Source organism: Aulonocara stuartgranti, assembly GCF_965226115.1.
Source record: "Aulonocara stuartgranti genome assembly, chromosome: 19".
Classification (NCBI taxonomy): Eukaryota; Metazoa; Chordata; class Actinopteri; order Cichliformes; family Cichlidae; genus Aulonocara; species Aulonocara stuartgranti.
The window spans coordinates 33,389,077-33,408,070 of NC_138955.1; the positions used below are offsets into that span (position 1 = coordinate 33,389,077).

Sequence of the window (18,994 nt, forward strand, 5' to 3'; positions counted from 1 at the left end):
AGACGAGTCAAAGGCCTGTCTGCTAAAAAGGTGAAGAGCGAAGTATATAGATCCAAACTGAAGCTCGACATGTTTAAGATTATGACCCGTGAAATAAAGTTTCATAGGTTGCTGTGTGTCTTTGTCCAACCCGTTCTCACTCCCAAAGCGTAACATTTTACGCTAGGTGACAAATCGTCACCATATTACGTTTTCGGCTACCCACCACGTTCCTAAATGACGACCTCGGAAAAAGAGGAAATATGAGAACCGTCTGGACTGAATCTACACATGTTCGCTCTTTTTCTTCAAATCGCTTAGAAACACGCTATTTAACATCATTAAAGTCCTGGTTAAGGTCAGGAATAAGGTTATGGTCAGGGCTAGGGATAAGGTTAGGTTTAGGGCTGGAATACAGGGCTGGAACGTCTACTACCGCGGGAGCGTCATTGCACTGGATTCCAGCAATAACCCGCCGCGTACCATAAGAACGCCGAAGGTCTCCTTTCGCGTTCCTCAGGAACGCCGCCGGACGTGACAAAACGTCGACATGTTACGCCTCGGGAGTGAGAACGCTCTGCTTTGTCTCATCTTCCTCCCCTCCAACATGAAACCAGCCCTCTCTGAGCCCCTTTTCCATTAGTACCTACTCGGATCAGCTCAGCATGGTTTTCAGGGTTTTCCAATAGGTCACAGTACCTGGTACCAGGTGCGTCTCTAGTTCCTGCTCGGCCAGGACGTCGTCAGCCTGCATGCCACGATTGGCTGGTTAATGTGGGGGTGCTCGTGGCTCAAGAGTTGGGCGTTTGCCTTGTAACTGAAAGGTTGCCGGTTCGAGCCCCGGCTTGGACAGTCTCGGTCTTTGTGTCCTTGGCCAAGACACTTCACCTGTTGCCACGATTAGTCAACTATCAAAATTTAATAGTCGACGCGTCGTTTGAAGCTTTGTAAGATCCAGAAAGACGCAGGACAAAGTAGTAGGATTTAAGAGTGTAATAACGGACTGAAACAGAAGATGGCAGCACTGCATGTACAAGGATGCCAGCTGCCGTTAAACCTCGAAGAAGAAGAAGAAGCTGTGTCCAGGAACCGCATCCTCCTGTGCTCGCATTTGTAGGCCAATTACGTTACAGCGACACAATGAACACTGTCCAAATTTGAAGACTCCGACAAATGCAGCCTACTTTTCCCCAGATTTGAAGGATGGGTCGGGTGTGTCCTTCGTGGCCCAACTTATCCCAGAATGCTCAGTTTCCAACAATGGCGGTAGCTAGTTAGTTTTAATATTACTCTTATTATTCTTTCTGGGTCACAAAATAAACGTTGAACATATTTTCAGGCGAGAATGTAGCTGTGTAAACCTCAAATATCTGCTCAGTTTATCAAGACACCGCATATTTTCAAAAGCGCTCCGACGTTTTCGGAGACGTCTGTTACCCACTAGCTCGATAGCTAGCCGGGGGCTAGGCTCACTAGAGCCGTGAGAACACCGGACTCTGGGCAAATCGTTTTCAAACCCACCGCCGTCTTTCGCTACTCAGGTTAAACATGATATATGAGTCACTTAGATAACTTGAAATGTTATTGTTTGGCTTTTTTCAGTGTTTTATTTGTTCCTGAGTAAATCGGTTTGGCTGAGATTAAAGTTATAGTTTTTACACAGCTGAATAAACATCAAGCAGACAGCTGATTATCAGAAGTGTGAGATGCTCCAGAATTTACTCCGGTGTCCTGTTATATTTTAGATAGCAAGGAGTTTATTAAACAACACCGAAACAATCTGCAGATTTCATTAGAGTTTAATAAACTATCATCTTGTCTTTATTTTTAGTTAGCACAGACCTTAAACACTTAAAGCTGTAAGCTAATGATAGTTATATAAGAGCAGATGCTGCTGGTGCAATAAGCTGTAGTTTTACGTCCAATGGATGATGATCTGATTAGTCGACTAATCGCAAAAATAATCGGTGACTAGTCGACTATCAAAATAGTCTCTAATGTAAATAAAAATTTATTTTGTGAAAACAAAATTTGAAACTGTGAAAAAGCACAAAGGTTTTAAAGGCTCTTTCTGTGAAGGCAAGGATGCCACAGCAATGAGGCAACTTTTACTGTGAAAGAGCCAACATTTGTTTGTAAAAGAGCAGTGAAGGATTTGAAAGCATTACTGTGAAATAGATGGAGGATTTGAAATGCCAATGAAAACCTGGATGATAACAAAGAAGCAGAGTCCTTCCTGAAGTTCCTGAGTTAGAACGAGTCACAAAGATTTGATTTTATTGCAGTGGTGAATATGTATTCCCATTTTAATGGTGCACTATTTCTCTCAAGCAAAAAGGTTCATAACTGTGAGAATTTGCTTCTTTTCTTGGTCTCACGTTGAAGTGAGTATTTTTGCAGTGATTTAAATTGTGCTAATTGTTATACATCTGTAGAATAATATAGACACACGCAGGGCTATAACCAGGCCTGCAGATCTGATATTGTGTGAAGCTTCTTCCTCTAGTCCTTAAATGGACTATTGCAGTGTGTCAGATGGCAGGGATGCAGCAGAAAGGCTTTGAACAGTCAGAGGACGGTGCTCTTTATTGCGGATCTCAGGGACTCAAATGCCACGCTGCCTCTTCTCCGTGTGGTTCCCATGACGACAGGTAGAGAACATCCTGCGGGCTGCGACGTCTGTTCGAGGCTAACAGCTCCTCGACAGCCTGTTCAGACGCACTTTTTGAGCTTTCAGTAAAACAAAGCCAGCTGCTCCTTTGTGCTCAGTAACAACACAGGAGCTTTTTTTAGTTTCAGAATAGAAAGTCAAACGATGAATGTGTGTCAGGCAGCCGATCAGAGCCGGGGCCGTGTTTTACACGACGCTTTGAAGCAGAAGAAAGTTGCTGAAAGAAAAGTTTAACCATGTTGATGAAGTGTGTTAAACTGTGGAGGATGTTGGTAAAAGAGAAAATAGCCTGCTGACAGCACAGACATCCTCACAGAGCAGCTCTGAAATAACAAAGATACTGACGTATCCTCCTTCCTCTGTAAGAAAGGAAAAGGCCTCTTCCATTTCTTCAGACCTTCTTCTTGCTTTTTATTAGTTTATAAGAGGTCAGTGGCTGAGCAGTTCACATGCAGTAATTTAGTGACAGAGACATGACAACGGCCCGGAGACTGAAACACAAACTGCATAAATATATTCACATAAATACAGTTCATTTTTTACACTGTTGTTTTTTACTGACATTCATACACTGCAAGAAGTCATCTATAGAATCTACCCAGTAAATCTGAGGTAACAGTTTGCATTGACTTTTTTGGGGTAGATTTAGTTCAATATATTGTGTATAAAATAACTTCAATAAAAAGCTATGAAATAATTAAATTGGGTAAAATTTACCCCATATTTACGTATCTATTCAACAGCTACTTAATCATTGAAATTAGGTAAAATTATCTCGTTTGCTAGTTGGTAATACCTGATAATTAGTAATAAAATTTAATTATTATCAGTTGATAAACATTACCTATTCATATAAGGTAAAATGTACCCCCCCCCCCCAAAAAAAGAAAAAGACATTCAAATGGTTCCTCATCTCAATGTTTTTATTCCATAAAAACACAGAATAACGTGCAACACAACAGCTAATGCAGCCAACACTTTCAAAGGCCACTCAGTCCATTTTAAAAGCCAAAAGCACAGAAACTCTACAAGTTGTTTCTGTGCATGTATGTTATCAAACATATGGATAGATAGAACAGAACACTAACACCAACATGCAATAGTTTCTGTGCTCGCTGTCAGAAGAAAAATTACAGCTCCATCAAGCTATGTCCTCTGGGAACAAGAGGGGAAAGGTGTGTGCATTGCATGAGCTTATTTTTGAGGCCGTGGACCTTGTTCAGTAGTTTGGCCCCGTCAAGCTCCAAAAAACAGTTTTTGAAAAGTGTCAGATGTGTTCTTCGGCTCCTTCGGATATTCAAGGTTGAGGGCATATATCAGTCCCATCAGCAGTACACATGCCTTTGTTCGGCTTCCACATCCCTCCATCACTTGGTTTCCCTCAATCACAACGGACACATCTGATGGATCCTCCTCAGCCATGATGTTGTGTTGAACCCAGGACCTTCTTGCTACCCACTGCAGCCCTCCATAATTACATATTTGTGAAAAAAGTCAAATAACATAGGTCATTCAAAGTGTCCAGCAGAGGTCTCATCTTGGAACCAGCAGCTCCTCCTTTGGCAGGCATAAACTGCAAAAGACCTGGTGTGTACTCATCAAGTTTCAGCATGAATGTCTCCACCAAAGAAACTGTGGTGATGCGTCTGAACTCTTCGATGAGCTAAGAAGTAAGGGGACAAAAAAATGACATTTGTTTGACATTTGTTTTTTGGTGGATAGGAATAGTTATCACACATACTCACCTGAGCCTCAGTGAATAATGCTGGCCACCTTTCTTTTAACTCACCCACAGAGGGGCAGAGGCTGACCACTCCAAGTCTTCGGCTAGAGAACGTTTTATTCATTTTTTCTGCAATTATCTTTGCGTTGTTTTTCTTTGTTATTTCATAAATTAATTCCAGCCTCTCTTTCTCCAGTGTCTCTTGGGTTTCTCCAGTAGGATGCGGAGGGAGATAATTAACCTCTGCTTTTTTTGGCTTTTTTACATTCTTTGATGGCACTGCATCAGCTGGATGCTTCCTTTTTAAGGCATTAATTTCAATTTCTGGGTAAGAAAATTTTCGAGATCTTAGCTTGGCACGGTAATTGTGCATCTTGTTTTCTATGCGCTGCTGCCAGCCATATAAGCCGGCAAATGATCCTGGCTCCTTAAGACACACAAACTTTGAATCAGCAGATCCTTTCAGCCACTGAGAGGATCTGCTGATTGGTTGGGTAAGCAGTGTACGAAAAAATTACTTTTGCAAGGTCTTGCATTGTTGCTGATTTAACACTGGCATCCATGAAAGGTCTTCCAGTGTTGCGATATGAGTTGTTTGCCTCAGCGAGGATTAGTTGTATATCTCGGGAAAACTCCGGTACTTGAAATGGCACTGGCCACGCAGCAGGGCGACATGAATCAGGGAGAATGATGGTGTCACTGGAACTTGACGATGCGCAGTCGGACGCCTGTGAGGGTGCATCATGATTGGCAGGGCAGATGTCCGTTTCAGTAGTACTTGCAGGATGGGTGCTCACTGAAGTCGAAGAGTTCAATGCAGATGATGATCCTGATTCACATGCTGGTTGTAAGTCAAGGGTGATTACTGGCTCTTTAAGGATCACTTTAACAGTGGCCTTGTCATACAAGTCAGCAGTCGAGATGACACTGAAAAACTGATTGTCAAAGTCTTTGTCTTGGTATAGCAGTCCAAATTCCCCGTGTATCCCCGTCCACTGTATTAGGACTTCCTGTTGGAAGTGTCAACTTATGAATGCTGTGTTCTTCTAAAACGACTCTTAACTGGACTGCCATTGTTGTTTGGTTTGTGTTTCCTCAGCTGTAGAGACAGAGAAAGAAAAGAAATTGAGACAGGTTATTAATAGTTGATAAGCTTACATGCATATATTTTCTTCATTATCTTCTGCCAGAGAAATAAAAGCAGAGATTTAGTTCAGTAGAATTTGGAATAAATAATTTTTGATTGGGAGATAAGGGCAATAGAATAGAGGAGGGTTAAGTATGCATCACGTTTCCATTTTCTTTTTCAATGTTATATGTGTTGTTCCTGTTAAATAAACATTACAATAAACAAATAAGACAGGACGCCCGCCCATATAGTTGTTGGTAAAATAATATATTTTTTCAATAATTTCAATAAGTGCACAAACATTTGATATAACAGAAATAATCAACCCATTACACTTACTCTGATGTGCAAACGAAGTGTTTAAGGGACACCATACGGCCATCTGCTGTATTGTATGCAGCCATGTTTCTTTCAGGTCAGAATGTTTAAGGATTTCTGTCTCTCCTGTGGGCTCTACTTTGAAACTCCTCAGGTGTTCACAGCCTCTAAGCAACTTCAGAGCAAACACAGGAGTTCTGTGCACAATGACTATTTGATGGATTTCTGCCAAGTCAGGTAGGCCTCCTGTTGAGCCAAACGGCAGCATCATGCCAATATTATAGTCTGTGCCTAAAAGGGTTGCTTTATTTGTCATGTTCACAAAGTCTTCCCTGGAGAACTTCCTTGCAAGGGACTCCTTAATGCTGTCTTTTAGAACATCGACTGCCACTGGAGTCTTCTGGGACACTGACAGTGCTGGCCTTTGGTGGTTGTAATCGTGGGTATGATACGCAATCATCGATTGGTGTTTTCTCACCATTGTCATGAGGATGTTTCTACACCCAGTCTGCCTCACAATCCTTTTAAAGAATCGATGTTTGGCTTCAAATCGCATAGTCCAGAAATGTACAAGTGGCCCGTAAACAGTTGTAAGCAAAGGATAGTGCTCGAGAAAGTGATGTCTTGGTCTCAGTTTCTCCTCTGGGAACACTTCTAAATATCTGTAATGGTGTTCTGAGATCTTACTTTGTATGTATCCTATTGTGTGATCTGTGTGGAGAGGAGCCATGACAAGCTCAGCAACATCTTTCAGGGTCATCAAAACCTCCCAAGCAGGCTCATCTTCTGGTACTTTGTCACCAATCATGAGTGGTATCATTCTCAACAAACACCAGTTTTCGTGTGCATTACCTCCTACACTTTTTTGCGCTGTGAAATTTGGGGCAATGGGTTGTGGACAGTTTGTTTTGTCACTCCATTTGTAAGGAAAGCAACGGATGGAACGGTTGAGCTGCTCACGAGATATGTATTTCTTCCTGATTAACACATCAAGACAGAGTGAAATTTCAACAGGTACAATCCCTTCAAGCAAATCATGCAAAGCATCTGGGGGATAACCTGATGTAGCATGAAAGTGACTGAGTCTGTCTGAGATTGGACACAGTGGTGAGCTTCTGCAGGATCAGACAGTGCTGCTTTGACATGGATGGCATAGTTGGACTTAGTCCGTAGAGGAAACAGTCCTTCTCCTACTTCATGCTCCTGGATCTGTGACCTTTCGCCAATGCAAAAGCGACAGAAATGTGAAGCTGAAAAGCTTTCAACAAACCCGCCTATTGAGTGAGCGCCAAGATTGTCAGCGACTACAGCAAGTGCAGTGCCCTTGACCACTTTGCCCAGACTTGAAACAAAAATACCATTATCTTCAAAGGACTTCAAAGCTTTGAGCAGTGGGTCCAAAACTTCTGAATAGCCAAACTGGTTGACATCATTTGCCTTGCATAAAATGGTTAAGTAAATGGAAGTCAGTGTAGATCTCAATGTGGCAGGTATGTCTGCAAACACCCAATACACAGCTGTGACTTTATGCTTCTTGCGGGATGTTCCCAGAGGGTTGCATATCTCAAAGTCATCTATATAAAGGATGAGTGAGAGTTTAAGTTCGTCTTCACATAAAAAGCTGTTTGGTCGCCCAGATCAGGTTTGCCAGAGGTGGCCCACACATGGGCCAGCTCTGGCCCCAGATGTCAGCCTGATGTGTACCTAATCAAGCCATGTAATAACATCATGTGCGGGAACACAATCGTGCAAAGGTCACATGACGAATCTCTGTTCACACAGTGAACAGCATTTTTTTAGTCTCCCAGATTACTCAAAGTGCTCTATACAACATGCCACATTTTCTCTAAACTGAGTGCTTCTTAACTACATTCATACATATTCACACTCCTGACATGCAGACTGGAGCGGCCAGGGATCGAACCACTAACCCTCTGAGGTGACCCGCTCTACCTCCTGAGCTACAGCCACCCAGTGGTAAACATGAGTGAATCCTCACTAGATTTTGGATAAAGTGTACAGTCACAAACCTTTCAAACCTGCATTTGAAACGTTGGCTACCATAGCAGTATAGCATTGCAACATGGCATTTGGGTCTTCTAACTAAAACAGGAAAATAGCAACACAAACAGTGCCATCATTGCCAGACCTGCATCTGGTTGACAGACACTCTGCCATGACACCGGTCAGTCAGAAGTGCCAGCTTGAGAGACCTGTCTGCTACGTGGGTGAACGAGCTAAAGCTCAGGATCCACCTTGTTGTAAAAACTCTGTTTCAGCCATTTTTTCTGCTCTTCGATCTGTATGATGCCATTTACAGAAATTCTTCCTGAAAGGGTCATCTGCCTGTGAGCACAGGTGGCTCTCACCTCTTCTTTGAACCTTGTGATAATGAGGCAGCCAATCAGAGGAAAGAAGTCAGTGGGGAGGAGTTACAAAGGCGTTTGTTAGACAGGGGATGCATTGAGGGGCAGCCCCTGTATAAGATAAGGACTTTTATATCTGTGAATCATGAACTGTGAAGTCCATCATACGTATGGAGCTGGGACTGAGCACAACAGCTCTCCTTCACTGTGTGCAATACTATTACACTATTTACATATAATATACTATTTGAACTCCCACCAGTAAGTACTTGTATCACCACCCTGTCCAGTGTTTTTGTATATATGTAAATACATCTTTTTTATATTGTAAATACTAGCAGATTGCTCCACTCTTTGCTTGATCTCTACTTTCCTTTAATTGCTTTGTTTTTACCTTTTAAAAATGAGACTTGACCTGGAGAGCTCTGCACAAGTGCACAATGTGCATGGACTGCTGGTCCTGTGTGCAAATGCAAATCTGTAATCTTCATGGTTAAAGTTGTACAGGAGGAAAAAACTCGATTATTCAAATACCAAAGTTTAAACCTTAAACCTTAAGTTGAACTTTCAATATCTTTATTCAGAGATATTTTGTGCTGCAAAGTGGGACTAATGTTTACCATAAACGTTGTCATGAGACAAAAGCTGCTATTGAATTAAGAGGCAGTTACATGCAGTCTGTTTCTGGCAGTTAATTGTGATAAATTGTCAGAAATTGCATCCATTGTTGTCTACATGTTATAAAAATCCCCAGTTAACTATTTGTGCTGAGCAACCTTCCTGCTCTATAGGAACCACTGATAAAGACTCATTCAGACTGATGCACATGTTGGCACAAGTTATGAAATAAATCGTGATGATATTCCCGTAGCATTTAAATGTTTAAAATAAATATTGAAACTTTGTGTCCATAGTTTATCCTCGGTATCATTTCTACCCTCACCTGCTGCTGCAGTATGGAAGTCGTGCTTTGACTGCGACATCACTGCACAGACATGTTGGTCCACACTCACATGAAAAGTATCATGCGTGTTGTTCAGCACATCCATGATCTACTATTCCACTAGCCTAAGACGATTCTGACACGTTGTCGTGCTACGTGGGAACACTTTGGTCATAAATGGATGGGCGTGGTCAGCAACAATATTTGTGTCTTGAGTTTCCTGTGCTTTTTGTCACTTTGTATTGTGAGTTATGTTCTCATTGTTGGTCTTTAGTTACTCCCTTGAGTCTAGTTTGTGTGTTATGTGCCTGGTATTTCCCTCTGTGTGTTACTTATCATCTCTAGGCTTTTGGTTCTTATAGAGTTCTCTGGTTTATGTCTCTGTGTTTCTTAGCTGCTCTGTCTCCACCGTGTCTAGTCCGCGTCTCAGTGTTATACTTCCTGTTTTACTTTGAAGGTCTGTGTCTCATCTGAGTAAATCCTGCTTTGCTTCTCTGTCTGTCAGTTCTGATTTCCTCCAGCTGTGCTCTCCTTCTGTCTCGTTCCGACACTTCTGCCCAGAGCGGTGGATGTTTTCTCTTTTTGGGAATCCAGTAGATTTAGTTTCTGAAATACTCGGACCAGCTTGTCTGGCTCCACCAACCACACACCTCATACGCAGTCCATGAACAAGTGTGTGTAGCTGGCTTGTGCAGCAGCATATTTGGTTGCTGCAGTGCCATCATGTGGACAGAGTGATAATGACAGGAGGAGGCAGGAGGTCACATGAGCTCAGATGGATGGATCCAAACATCTCACACACACACACACACACATGCAGATGTGTTTTCAGAGACGACTCTTGTATATTAACCTTTTGTATTTGTGTTGTTGTTCACAGCGCCCCCTACAGTGCGAATCGTGCACTCTGGTCAGGCCTGTAATGTGGAGGAGGAGCGCTACAGTGAGAGGGTGTACACTATCAAAGAGGGAGAGACTCTAGAGCTGCAGTGTTTGGTGACTGGACACCCCCGACCACAGGTAACAACATGCTGGGTATACTGGGAACACTTTGACTTTGTGTGCCAGTCAGTGGAAGAAAACAGGTCATGAAGTGGCAAAGACTGAGTGAACAGAGTGGAGTTTACATTCACACTATTCCACTCTGCACCCGTGTTGATTCGTCGGAGCAGTCAGTAACAAAAGCCTCCCGTTATCCTCGGCCTGCTGAAGTGCCAGAGCCCCCGCTGAGCGGAGCTACTGTGGAGCCTTTGAGTTTCAGAAAAGACGGCAATCACACAGCGACGAAGAAGAAGAGCAAGAAAGCCCGTGAGGCAGAGAAGAGCCACTGCTGTCTGTGAATGAAGACATTTACCAAGAGTGAAGACGAGGAGAACGGCACAAGGGGAAGAAAGGAAAAGGATCTCTAGGAGACTTTTAGTAAGCGCAGCTTTTATTCCACACAGCTTTATGTTATTGATCGTAAAGGCCTTTCAATCCATGACTTGCTGATGCTACGTCTCACAGACTCACACTACACACTGTAGCTTAGCAGTGAACAGCTATGACTCTTTCAAGGATTGACTGTCATCAGAGGAGCAGCAGTGACTGTCTCAGAGCTATGACTTCATGCTGTCTGCAGCTTTGTACAACCAGCTTCAGGAGGTCGTCACCTGGAGGAGTCCCAACACTCTGCTGAGCGCCCATTGCTTTGCTCTGCTGTAATAACCCTGAACCAGTGCAAAAGCACTGCAATAATCAGTATATTTCATTAATCCATTAATAAGAAGAGCTTCTGTCTCATTAAAGACCAACAGTAATGTTCAAAAGAGCAACAACAGAGGATTGTAAAATGAGCGGCTCGGTGGTTTTAGTACTTTCAGTGCGTACACTAACTGCCCTCTCATGGTGTTTATGTGAGATTTTATCAGAGTTTGTGAAGAAAATATTGTCTTAAATGCAAAAATAATAATAATAATAATAATGGGTTGCATTTATACAGCGCTGTACTATTCCACTATTCATTCACTCTCACATTCACACGGGTGGAGGCAGCTGCAGGTGTAGCCACAGCTGCCCACAGTTTAATGGAGATTTTTTGTTGAGTGAAACTATCGATGGTGGATGGGAGGAGCTACACGTGGGCTCACGGTAATGACTCCGCCTCTTTGCCTTTTGCGTTAGTGTGCAGACAGACTCCTTGTTAAGCTAGGGCAGCATCTGCTCTGTTGTTGTTGGTGTCTGTTGCAAACTGGAGTCTGCTTGGCTTTGATGTCGCACGCTTTTTAGTCACAAATGTTGCGCTAACGTGGTGAGCTCTGTAGAGTTTCTTCAAACGAAGCATCAAAGCAAAAGCTTTTCTTTTTGTAACCAACTCACCTGATGAGTCACTGTAGCCCTGTTACATTTATGTGTAGGAGAACAGGAGTGCTGCTGCTTGTTCTTTCCGAGTCGGGATCTTCCACTGGAACAGCCCTACAGTCGGATTTCCCACAGTCCTCTTCGCTTTGCCAACGCCTGGCGTCTTCCAGAAAAAGCAAATCTACTGTGTCTGCACTGGGAAAGGTCTTTTTTACACTAATCTGACATTGTGAAGTTGATTGCATGATGTCGGGCGATAGAATAATCATGTGTGCTTGGCTCTGATTTCCCATCAGCCTCATTTTCACCGTCCTGTTCTGTTTGCCAATGCCTGTGTCTGCATCTTCCAGAAAATCTTAATTTAGGACAGAAGACAGAATTCGATGTGCTGTTCAAACCTAACCTTCATAATAACAATAGTAAATGAAACCACTGTTTAGTGACTTGTTGAATAAGCTCTGCTGTGCCGTTCAGAGACACGGACTGGACCTGCCGCAGCAGCGTGTTTAAGCAGACATCAACAGCATTACATTATAGTGATGGATCAACGCCTCTGTCTGGATCTCTTGATTTTGCTGCAAACCTCAGTTCTGAGGCATCAGCAGCAGCTTTGCATGTGTATAACATCAACAGTCTGGAGACAGGAACTCTTCAACAATATCAAAGAGTAGAGAAAGAGGTGCTGCCGTTGCTGTTGGCTGGGAACTGCTGCAGGATGTCTCTGTGACCTCGTCACAGATCTTGTGTCTCACAGAGACAGTAGGACGGGACGTCCCCTGTTTGGACCAACACTTCCACTGTGTTTTGGTCAAAGCACTTCTCTCACGTGATTTTTCTCAGGAGTTGTTTTCTCCCACCATGAAGTGCTGTCATTGGCTCAAACTGGGCATTTCTCAGGGTGGTCAGAGCAAATGTTCACTGGTATAAATCTTTCATCTTCTAACCTAGTGAAGAACTGTGGCTCTTGTCATAACTTTACATTACATTCTTTAAGCTGGTTCCTTCCCCTCATCGGCCCTTCCCTTCCTTTCTTTGCTTTGTGATGCTGATGGTTTGAGTCTGTGCTAACGCGATGAGGTCGCTGTGACAGTGGCAGTAATCCCACTTACCCTCGCTAAGTGTGAAAAGTCTTAAAGTTGTCTCCTGCAACTTTAAGTGCAGTTTGCTGTTGGTGCGTTATGAACCCTGCGCCTGAACCACATGTCACAACCAGAGGCCGTTATGTCTGCATCATTTAGCAGCTACTTCAGGCTTCCCAAGGTGAAACCTTTTGCACGACTCAAAGGCTGATGTAGTTCAGCCTGTTTCAGCCCGGTGTGTTTCCCATCAGTCTGTCGCTGTGGTCGCACTGACTCCATAAATCATTTTAAATGTTTGTCAGTAATAGCACAAATGAATTTTGGTGACTGGATTAGTGATCTCCATGTAGGGACACTTGCTGTCTGACTCCATCACAGGCAGATTTAAGCATGAGGGCTCCAGTGTTGCTTTTAGCTTCAGAGGAAAAGAAATCAGCTGCGTCCCTAAAACCCCGCTGATGCAGTAACACTGATGGAGGGGAACACCACCCTGCTACTGCTCTTATACATGCAGCGAGGTTGGAGCAAATGCCAGAGCAGACACGGCTGCATTACTGCTGAAATTGAAGTTTGTCACTTCCTGTTAGCACCAAATGCTGCACTGCACCAGCTTCTTATTCTGGTGTACTGGAAGTGGAGCTTTTTGCAGTTCTAAGCTTGTTGGTGTGAAGTGCAGCCAAATAAAGGCTTAAAGTCCAAACAGGCTGTTCTTCACATTTCTGCTCAGTCTGAGCTCTCAGACTCTCACTCGGGGCCCATTCAGGCCTTCTTACTATGCTGACGTGCCTAACGTTCACTCACTCCAATGCTCCTCCCACCATCGGGAGTAAGGCAGAGATCAAACTTGCAGTTAGTAGACGGTCCGCTCTGTTCATAGCTCATTAACAGCTCAGTTAAGTTCCCCAACTGTTCCTCCCTCCACCCTTTCTTTGTCTCCTCTCTTGTAACCTGTCCTCATTTTTGTCTCCTTTTGTCTTTCCTTCATTCCTTGTGCTCGTTTCCTCTCAGATGTCTTCTTCCTTCTTCGTTTTGTTAATCGTCTCCTCTACTTTCCTCTGTTGCCGTGTCATCACTGCATCTCACTGCATCTCCACCTCATGTCCAGTGTTGGTGTGGACATTATCAGCACCAATCAGCTGTTGGAGTGACTCCCCACCTCTCTGTGTCCTCTCTCTTACCCCCGTTCTTCACTTCCTGCGCTTTAGTCCGTCTCTCTCTGCTGTCAGACTGTTGCAGCTATAAATAGAGCAGCTGCTGGCACACACACACACACACACACACACACACACACACACACACACACGCACACACACACGCACACACACACACACGCACGCACACACACACACACACGCACACACACACACACACACACACACACGCACACACACACACACACACACACACACACACCTTGTTTTCTCTCTCTGCGTCACCACAGAGCTTCCTCTGCAGTTTCCTTTCATCACTCGTTTTTCCTCAACACCTTTTGTCTCCCTTCTGGCTCCACTTTGCAAAGTTACGACAGGAACTGCAGACGCTCTGATTTTAAAAGCATTTTAACGAGCTTAACCATCAAATCAAATCAAATCACATTTATTGTCACATCACATGTGCAGGTACATTGGTACAGCACATGTGAGTGAAATTCTTGTGTGCGAGCTGCACAAGCAACAGAGTTGTGCAAAATACAATAATGTAAACAAGCAAAATACAAGAATGGCTACATCTGAAACTAATAAATATATGTACAATATATAATAGTATATGCATACTACCATGTGGTGCAGCTGATGGTCAGTAGGTCCAGGCGTTCAAACACTAAATATGCCAAGCTAGTAAACTGTGCGATGCAGTAAGTACAGTGTGTCAGAGAAATGGCTCTGATGTAGAGGAATCCACAGATTTGTCGTCTCGGTTCCCCAGAAACTTTGAAAATGCAAATATCCCAAACTTTCTCTGTCGCCTGAAGTAATCTGAAGATGGATGATATCCACTGATGTTCCCACTGTCACATGCATAAAAGCTAACACTGTCCCCTGAGGCGGTTACTCTTTCCCAGCTGTTTGAAGACTACATGCTTTTGTTTTTGGTTGCTGAAGGTCAAAGGTTAAACTTTGGGTTAAACATGTCACCTACATCTGTAACTTTACCCAGTCGTCCAGTCACTGTGGACGAGGGGCGGAACAAACACTATATTGACTCTGGGGCAGTTTCACTGAAATGCTCTTCTGTATCTTCAGGCAAAACCAGACTGGGTTAACAACTCCAGTGTGTTTAACTGGGAGCGCAGCAGACGGACCTGGGCAGGAACGCACTGACGTCCACTAGCCTTTCACTCGGTTTGGCTATTCTTCACAAAGCAGGTCTTTCGACAGCATCTTATACACAGTTGGATGGAGAGACTAATTTTTCAAGGCAGGAAATATTACAGGTTGGTAGCCTGAAGATATTCAACCTCAGGAGAAAACAGCAGTTGCAGAGGACATGTTATAGTTCTGTTAAGAAGGCAACATAGCTTCCACATGTTCAGACTGGAGGTGGATAACAGAGAATAAGCTTTAGTGCCACCAGTGCAGTACAAAACCCTTGAACTGCCCCGAGCAGAAACTACGTCACGGTGCACACGCTGAACTAGGATTTCAATTTAGGGAGTGAGCTGCTAAACCTGCACCGAAACAATTCAATTTCAATTCTTTATTTATTTGTCACATGTAGTTATAACTAGTACAACACACAGTGAAATGTTTTTTCCGGCTAAAAAGTACTCCCCCCCGACTGTGCATCTTACTAAACTTATAATAAAAAATATCTATATAAAAGTATAAAAATGTATAATATCGTGCAAAATATTACGCTGTAATAGTTAAGAGCTATAGTGTACGTATTTACATAAATACAGATGTATATGATAAAATACAAATAAAAATAAGGATAAAACTCAAAGGAAAATTATATACTGTGTATGGAATTGTCCATCATGTTGTCCGATTTGTGTTTTGATTGAGGAGTCTCACTGTTTGTGGGTAAAAACTCCTCCTGAACCTTTCAGTTCTTGTTTTCAGGCTACAGAGGCGTTTCCCTGACCTCAGTGGCCTGAACAGTTTGTAAGCGGGATGGCTGGAGTCGTTAGTGATCCTGATGGCCCGGGATCTGCACCTTTCAGCGTAGATGTCCTGCAGTGTTGGTAAAGATGTTCCCATAGTGCGTTCGGCTGTGCGCACGACCCTCTGCAGGGCTTTCTGTTGCTGTACTGTGCAGTTCCCGTACCACACCGTGATGTTATTACACAGGATGCTCTCAATGACCCCGGTGTAGAATCTCCTCTGGATGTTCTTGGAGATCTTAAACCTCTTTAAACGCCTCAGATGATAGAGGCGCTGTCTGCCTTTGCTGATGAGGAAGTCCGTATGTGTGTTCCAAATAAGGTCCTCGTTGATATAAACACCGAGGTATTTAAAATTAGAGACTTTCTCCACAGGGTTTCCATTGATCTGAATTGGGGTGTGAGTTTTCTCGCCTCTCTGTCTCCTAAAATCAATCACCATCTCCTTTGTTTTGCTGATATTCATGGAGAGGTGGTTTGCCACACACCACTTTGCTAATCCGTCCACCTCGCTTCGGTAGGCCCTCTACCGAACAGTGAAGCTGGGCAGGTATTACATTCACAACAGCCTAAATTTGGACAAAATAATTTTGTGTTTCTATGATGAGCGTACGGAAATCGAGTACGATCTGCATGAAATTCAACAACTTTACACTTGTTACATTTATCCTTGTTGACATGACCTGATACGATCTAGACAGAGTTGCCTGGAGTCGCGACATCACAAGATCGTGTGAGATTTCAAACCAGGAAGCATACATACTCCCACCATATAGGCAGGAAGGCTCATGTGGTGAGAGCACAACACTTCTAGTCAAGACATGTTGTGATTAGAGATCAATCAAAAGACCTTTGAACTTTGTTAGAGCACTTGATTCTTTGTTTCTACTCTTTGTGACAGTCTCTAAATTCTTTGTTTCCATTTAGAAACAGTTAATGGTTCATGATGCTGAACCAGGATACTGAAGTTCAAGGCTACCAAAGAGAGCTCATACGTGATGCCACGATGTTTACAAAGGGACGTGTGCAGATCTGCGAGTGGCTCTACAATCAGAATCAGAATACTTTATTAATAAAGTAATATATTTCAATCATTCACCAGCTAAATTAGAAACCAAAAACTTGGAGACGAGTTCGACCTTGTTTTTGAACTTGTTGTGTTCAACGTTTTGTTTTTCCATGGATTCACTCAGATTTAGCCTTTCATTGGTCCAGGTCTGACCCCATGAACATGAATCACCTGTGAGGAAGCTGAGACTACGCATGCATCGCATCAGTGTTTGTTTGAAAATGATGAACAGAAGGATTTTTGAACATGTTGCTAAAACCAGACGTGCAGAGATGCATAAATGTGTCCAAATCAAATCAAATCAAATCACTTTTATTGTCACATCACATGTGCAGGTACATTGGTACAGCACATGTGAGTGAAATTCTTGTGTGCGAGCTTCACAAGCAACAGAGTTGTGCAAAATACAATAATGTAAACAAGCAAAATACAAGAATGGCTACATCTGAAACTAATAAATATATGTATAATATATAATAGTATATGCGTTTCTGGATGTGTATACCAAATATTTTTCTACGTGTGTGTGTGTGTGTGTGTGTGTGTGTGTGTACACATATTTTACAAATTAAATAGAGTAAACAATAAATAAAATATATAAAATAAATAAAATAAAATATACAGAGTGAGACATGTGCAAAACAGTGGCATTACTGTACAGTATGGAGTGCATAATGTTGAAGTTCCAGTAGTGAAGCTGAGGTGTCTATGACGTGTTCAGCAGTCTGATGGCCTGGTGGAAGAAGCTGTCTCTCAGTCTGCTGGTACGGGACCGGATGCTGCAGAACCTCCTTCCTGATGGAAGCAGTCTGAACAGTTTATGGCTGGGGTGACTGGAGTCCTTGATGATCCTCCCCGCTTTCCTCAGGCACCGCTTCCTGTAGATGTCTTGGAGGGAGGGAAGCTCACCTCCAATTATCCGTTCAGTGCATGAAAGTGTGTCTCTTAGTGTACCCCACAGAGGATAGGTAGGTCTCTGACTGTCTGCTGCACCCATGTTCCAGACGCAGATGAGGAAATGATCGATGAAGCTATAACATCTGTCTGTGAGGATAGTAACAGGTTGCTGTCAGTTATGTGACTACAGCAATGCTAACTAGACTGTGCCGTCACTCTGACCCAGCATCTATGGACAGAGTATTTTTAGACCATGTATTCACTGTTTTGAGACTGTTAACTGTCTGTCTGCACTAACAAGCAATACAAAGTCAGTTTCAGTCCAGCTGGCAGTGGAGCAATCAGCACGTGGGACAGAAAGGGGGAGGGAGGGTTGATGAAAGAGAATTTGTCTCACCTGCCCCCACAAACAGGTAGTCAGTAAGTCATATACAACATCAGGGGGACTGAAAAAAAGACATTAATGAGAACATGCCCCTGAAGTTGGTAAACATTTCCCACAGTGGGACTGTGGGTCTGTCACAGTGTTATCTTTACCATTTAAATATCTAACATGCAGCAACAGTGACCTTAACCATAACCCTGAGTTCTCAGAGGTCACAGGGTTATGGTCTTTGTAAACCACCTCTAATACCAGCACATGCTTCAGAGGGGTGCAGAGCCCGAATCAGAGGCGAGGCTTCCTGGTTGATCACAGTTAAGCTCATGGGAAGTAAACTGGTTCATTAGTGCCGTCCTCCTGTAGCAGAACTGCATGAACATCCACCTGGAGCGTGAAGCGCTGATCCAGACAGAAGCCAGAACAGGAAGTGGACACAACAGATTGCTTACAGTATGAAGCTCCCTCAGAGGACCACACAAACTCTGCAGTCAGTTATGAAACCACAGAGGAGACGTTTGTACAAACGTTGCAGCAAAAGAACCCCATCAAGTCCTTATTGGTGGGAAGAATACTGATACTCCTGTCCCAGCACTGTGCTGTGATACATCACTGTTGCCTTTACAAAGTCACATTTAACCACACTGACAGTAAAACGTGTTCCAGCCAAACAATCAAACAGGTCATAATGTGCTGAATATGCACATCCTGTACTTGGTACAAGCTACCAAATCATCCAAACATGCTGAACACCTTTCCAACCATGACTATGTTACACCTGTATATTCATATAGTCCAGATGGAGCAATGAGTGCAGAGATCTCATGTGCACACAGTAAGAGTGGGACCTGCCTTTACCCCGTCAACAACAACTCACATTTGCACACAAACTAAATCCCATCCTCAGAGCAAAGGAAAGGACGTTGTTTACTTTGACTGAACCAGTTTAAAAATATTAGTTTTATCAGATTTTCAGCTCATACAACAGGTCATCT

General features: G+C 43.2%; 1 protein-coding gene across 5 annotated transcripts in view; it reads left to right on the forward strand.

Moving 5' to 3' along the window:
- The window catches only part of LOC309695220 (MAM domain-containing glycosylphosphatidylinositol anchor protein 2-like), a 161,485-nt gene that overhangs the window by 41,708 nt on the left and 100,783 nt on the right, over positions 1–18,994 (forward strand). For all 5 annotated transcript variants that reach the window (XM_082515733.1, XM_082515730.1, XM_082515731.1 and 2 more), the window contains one exon: positions 10,010–10,149. In XM_082515733.1, the coding sequence (XP_082371859.1) occupies positions 10,010–10,149 (140 nt within the window). The remainder of the gene's footprint in view (positions 1–10,009; positions 10,150–18,994) is intronic.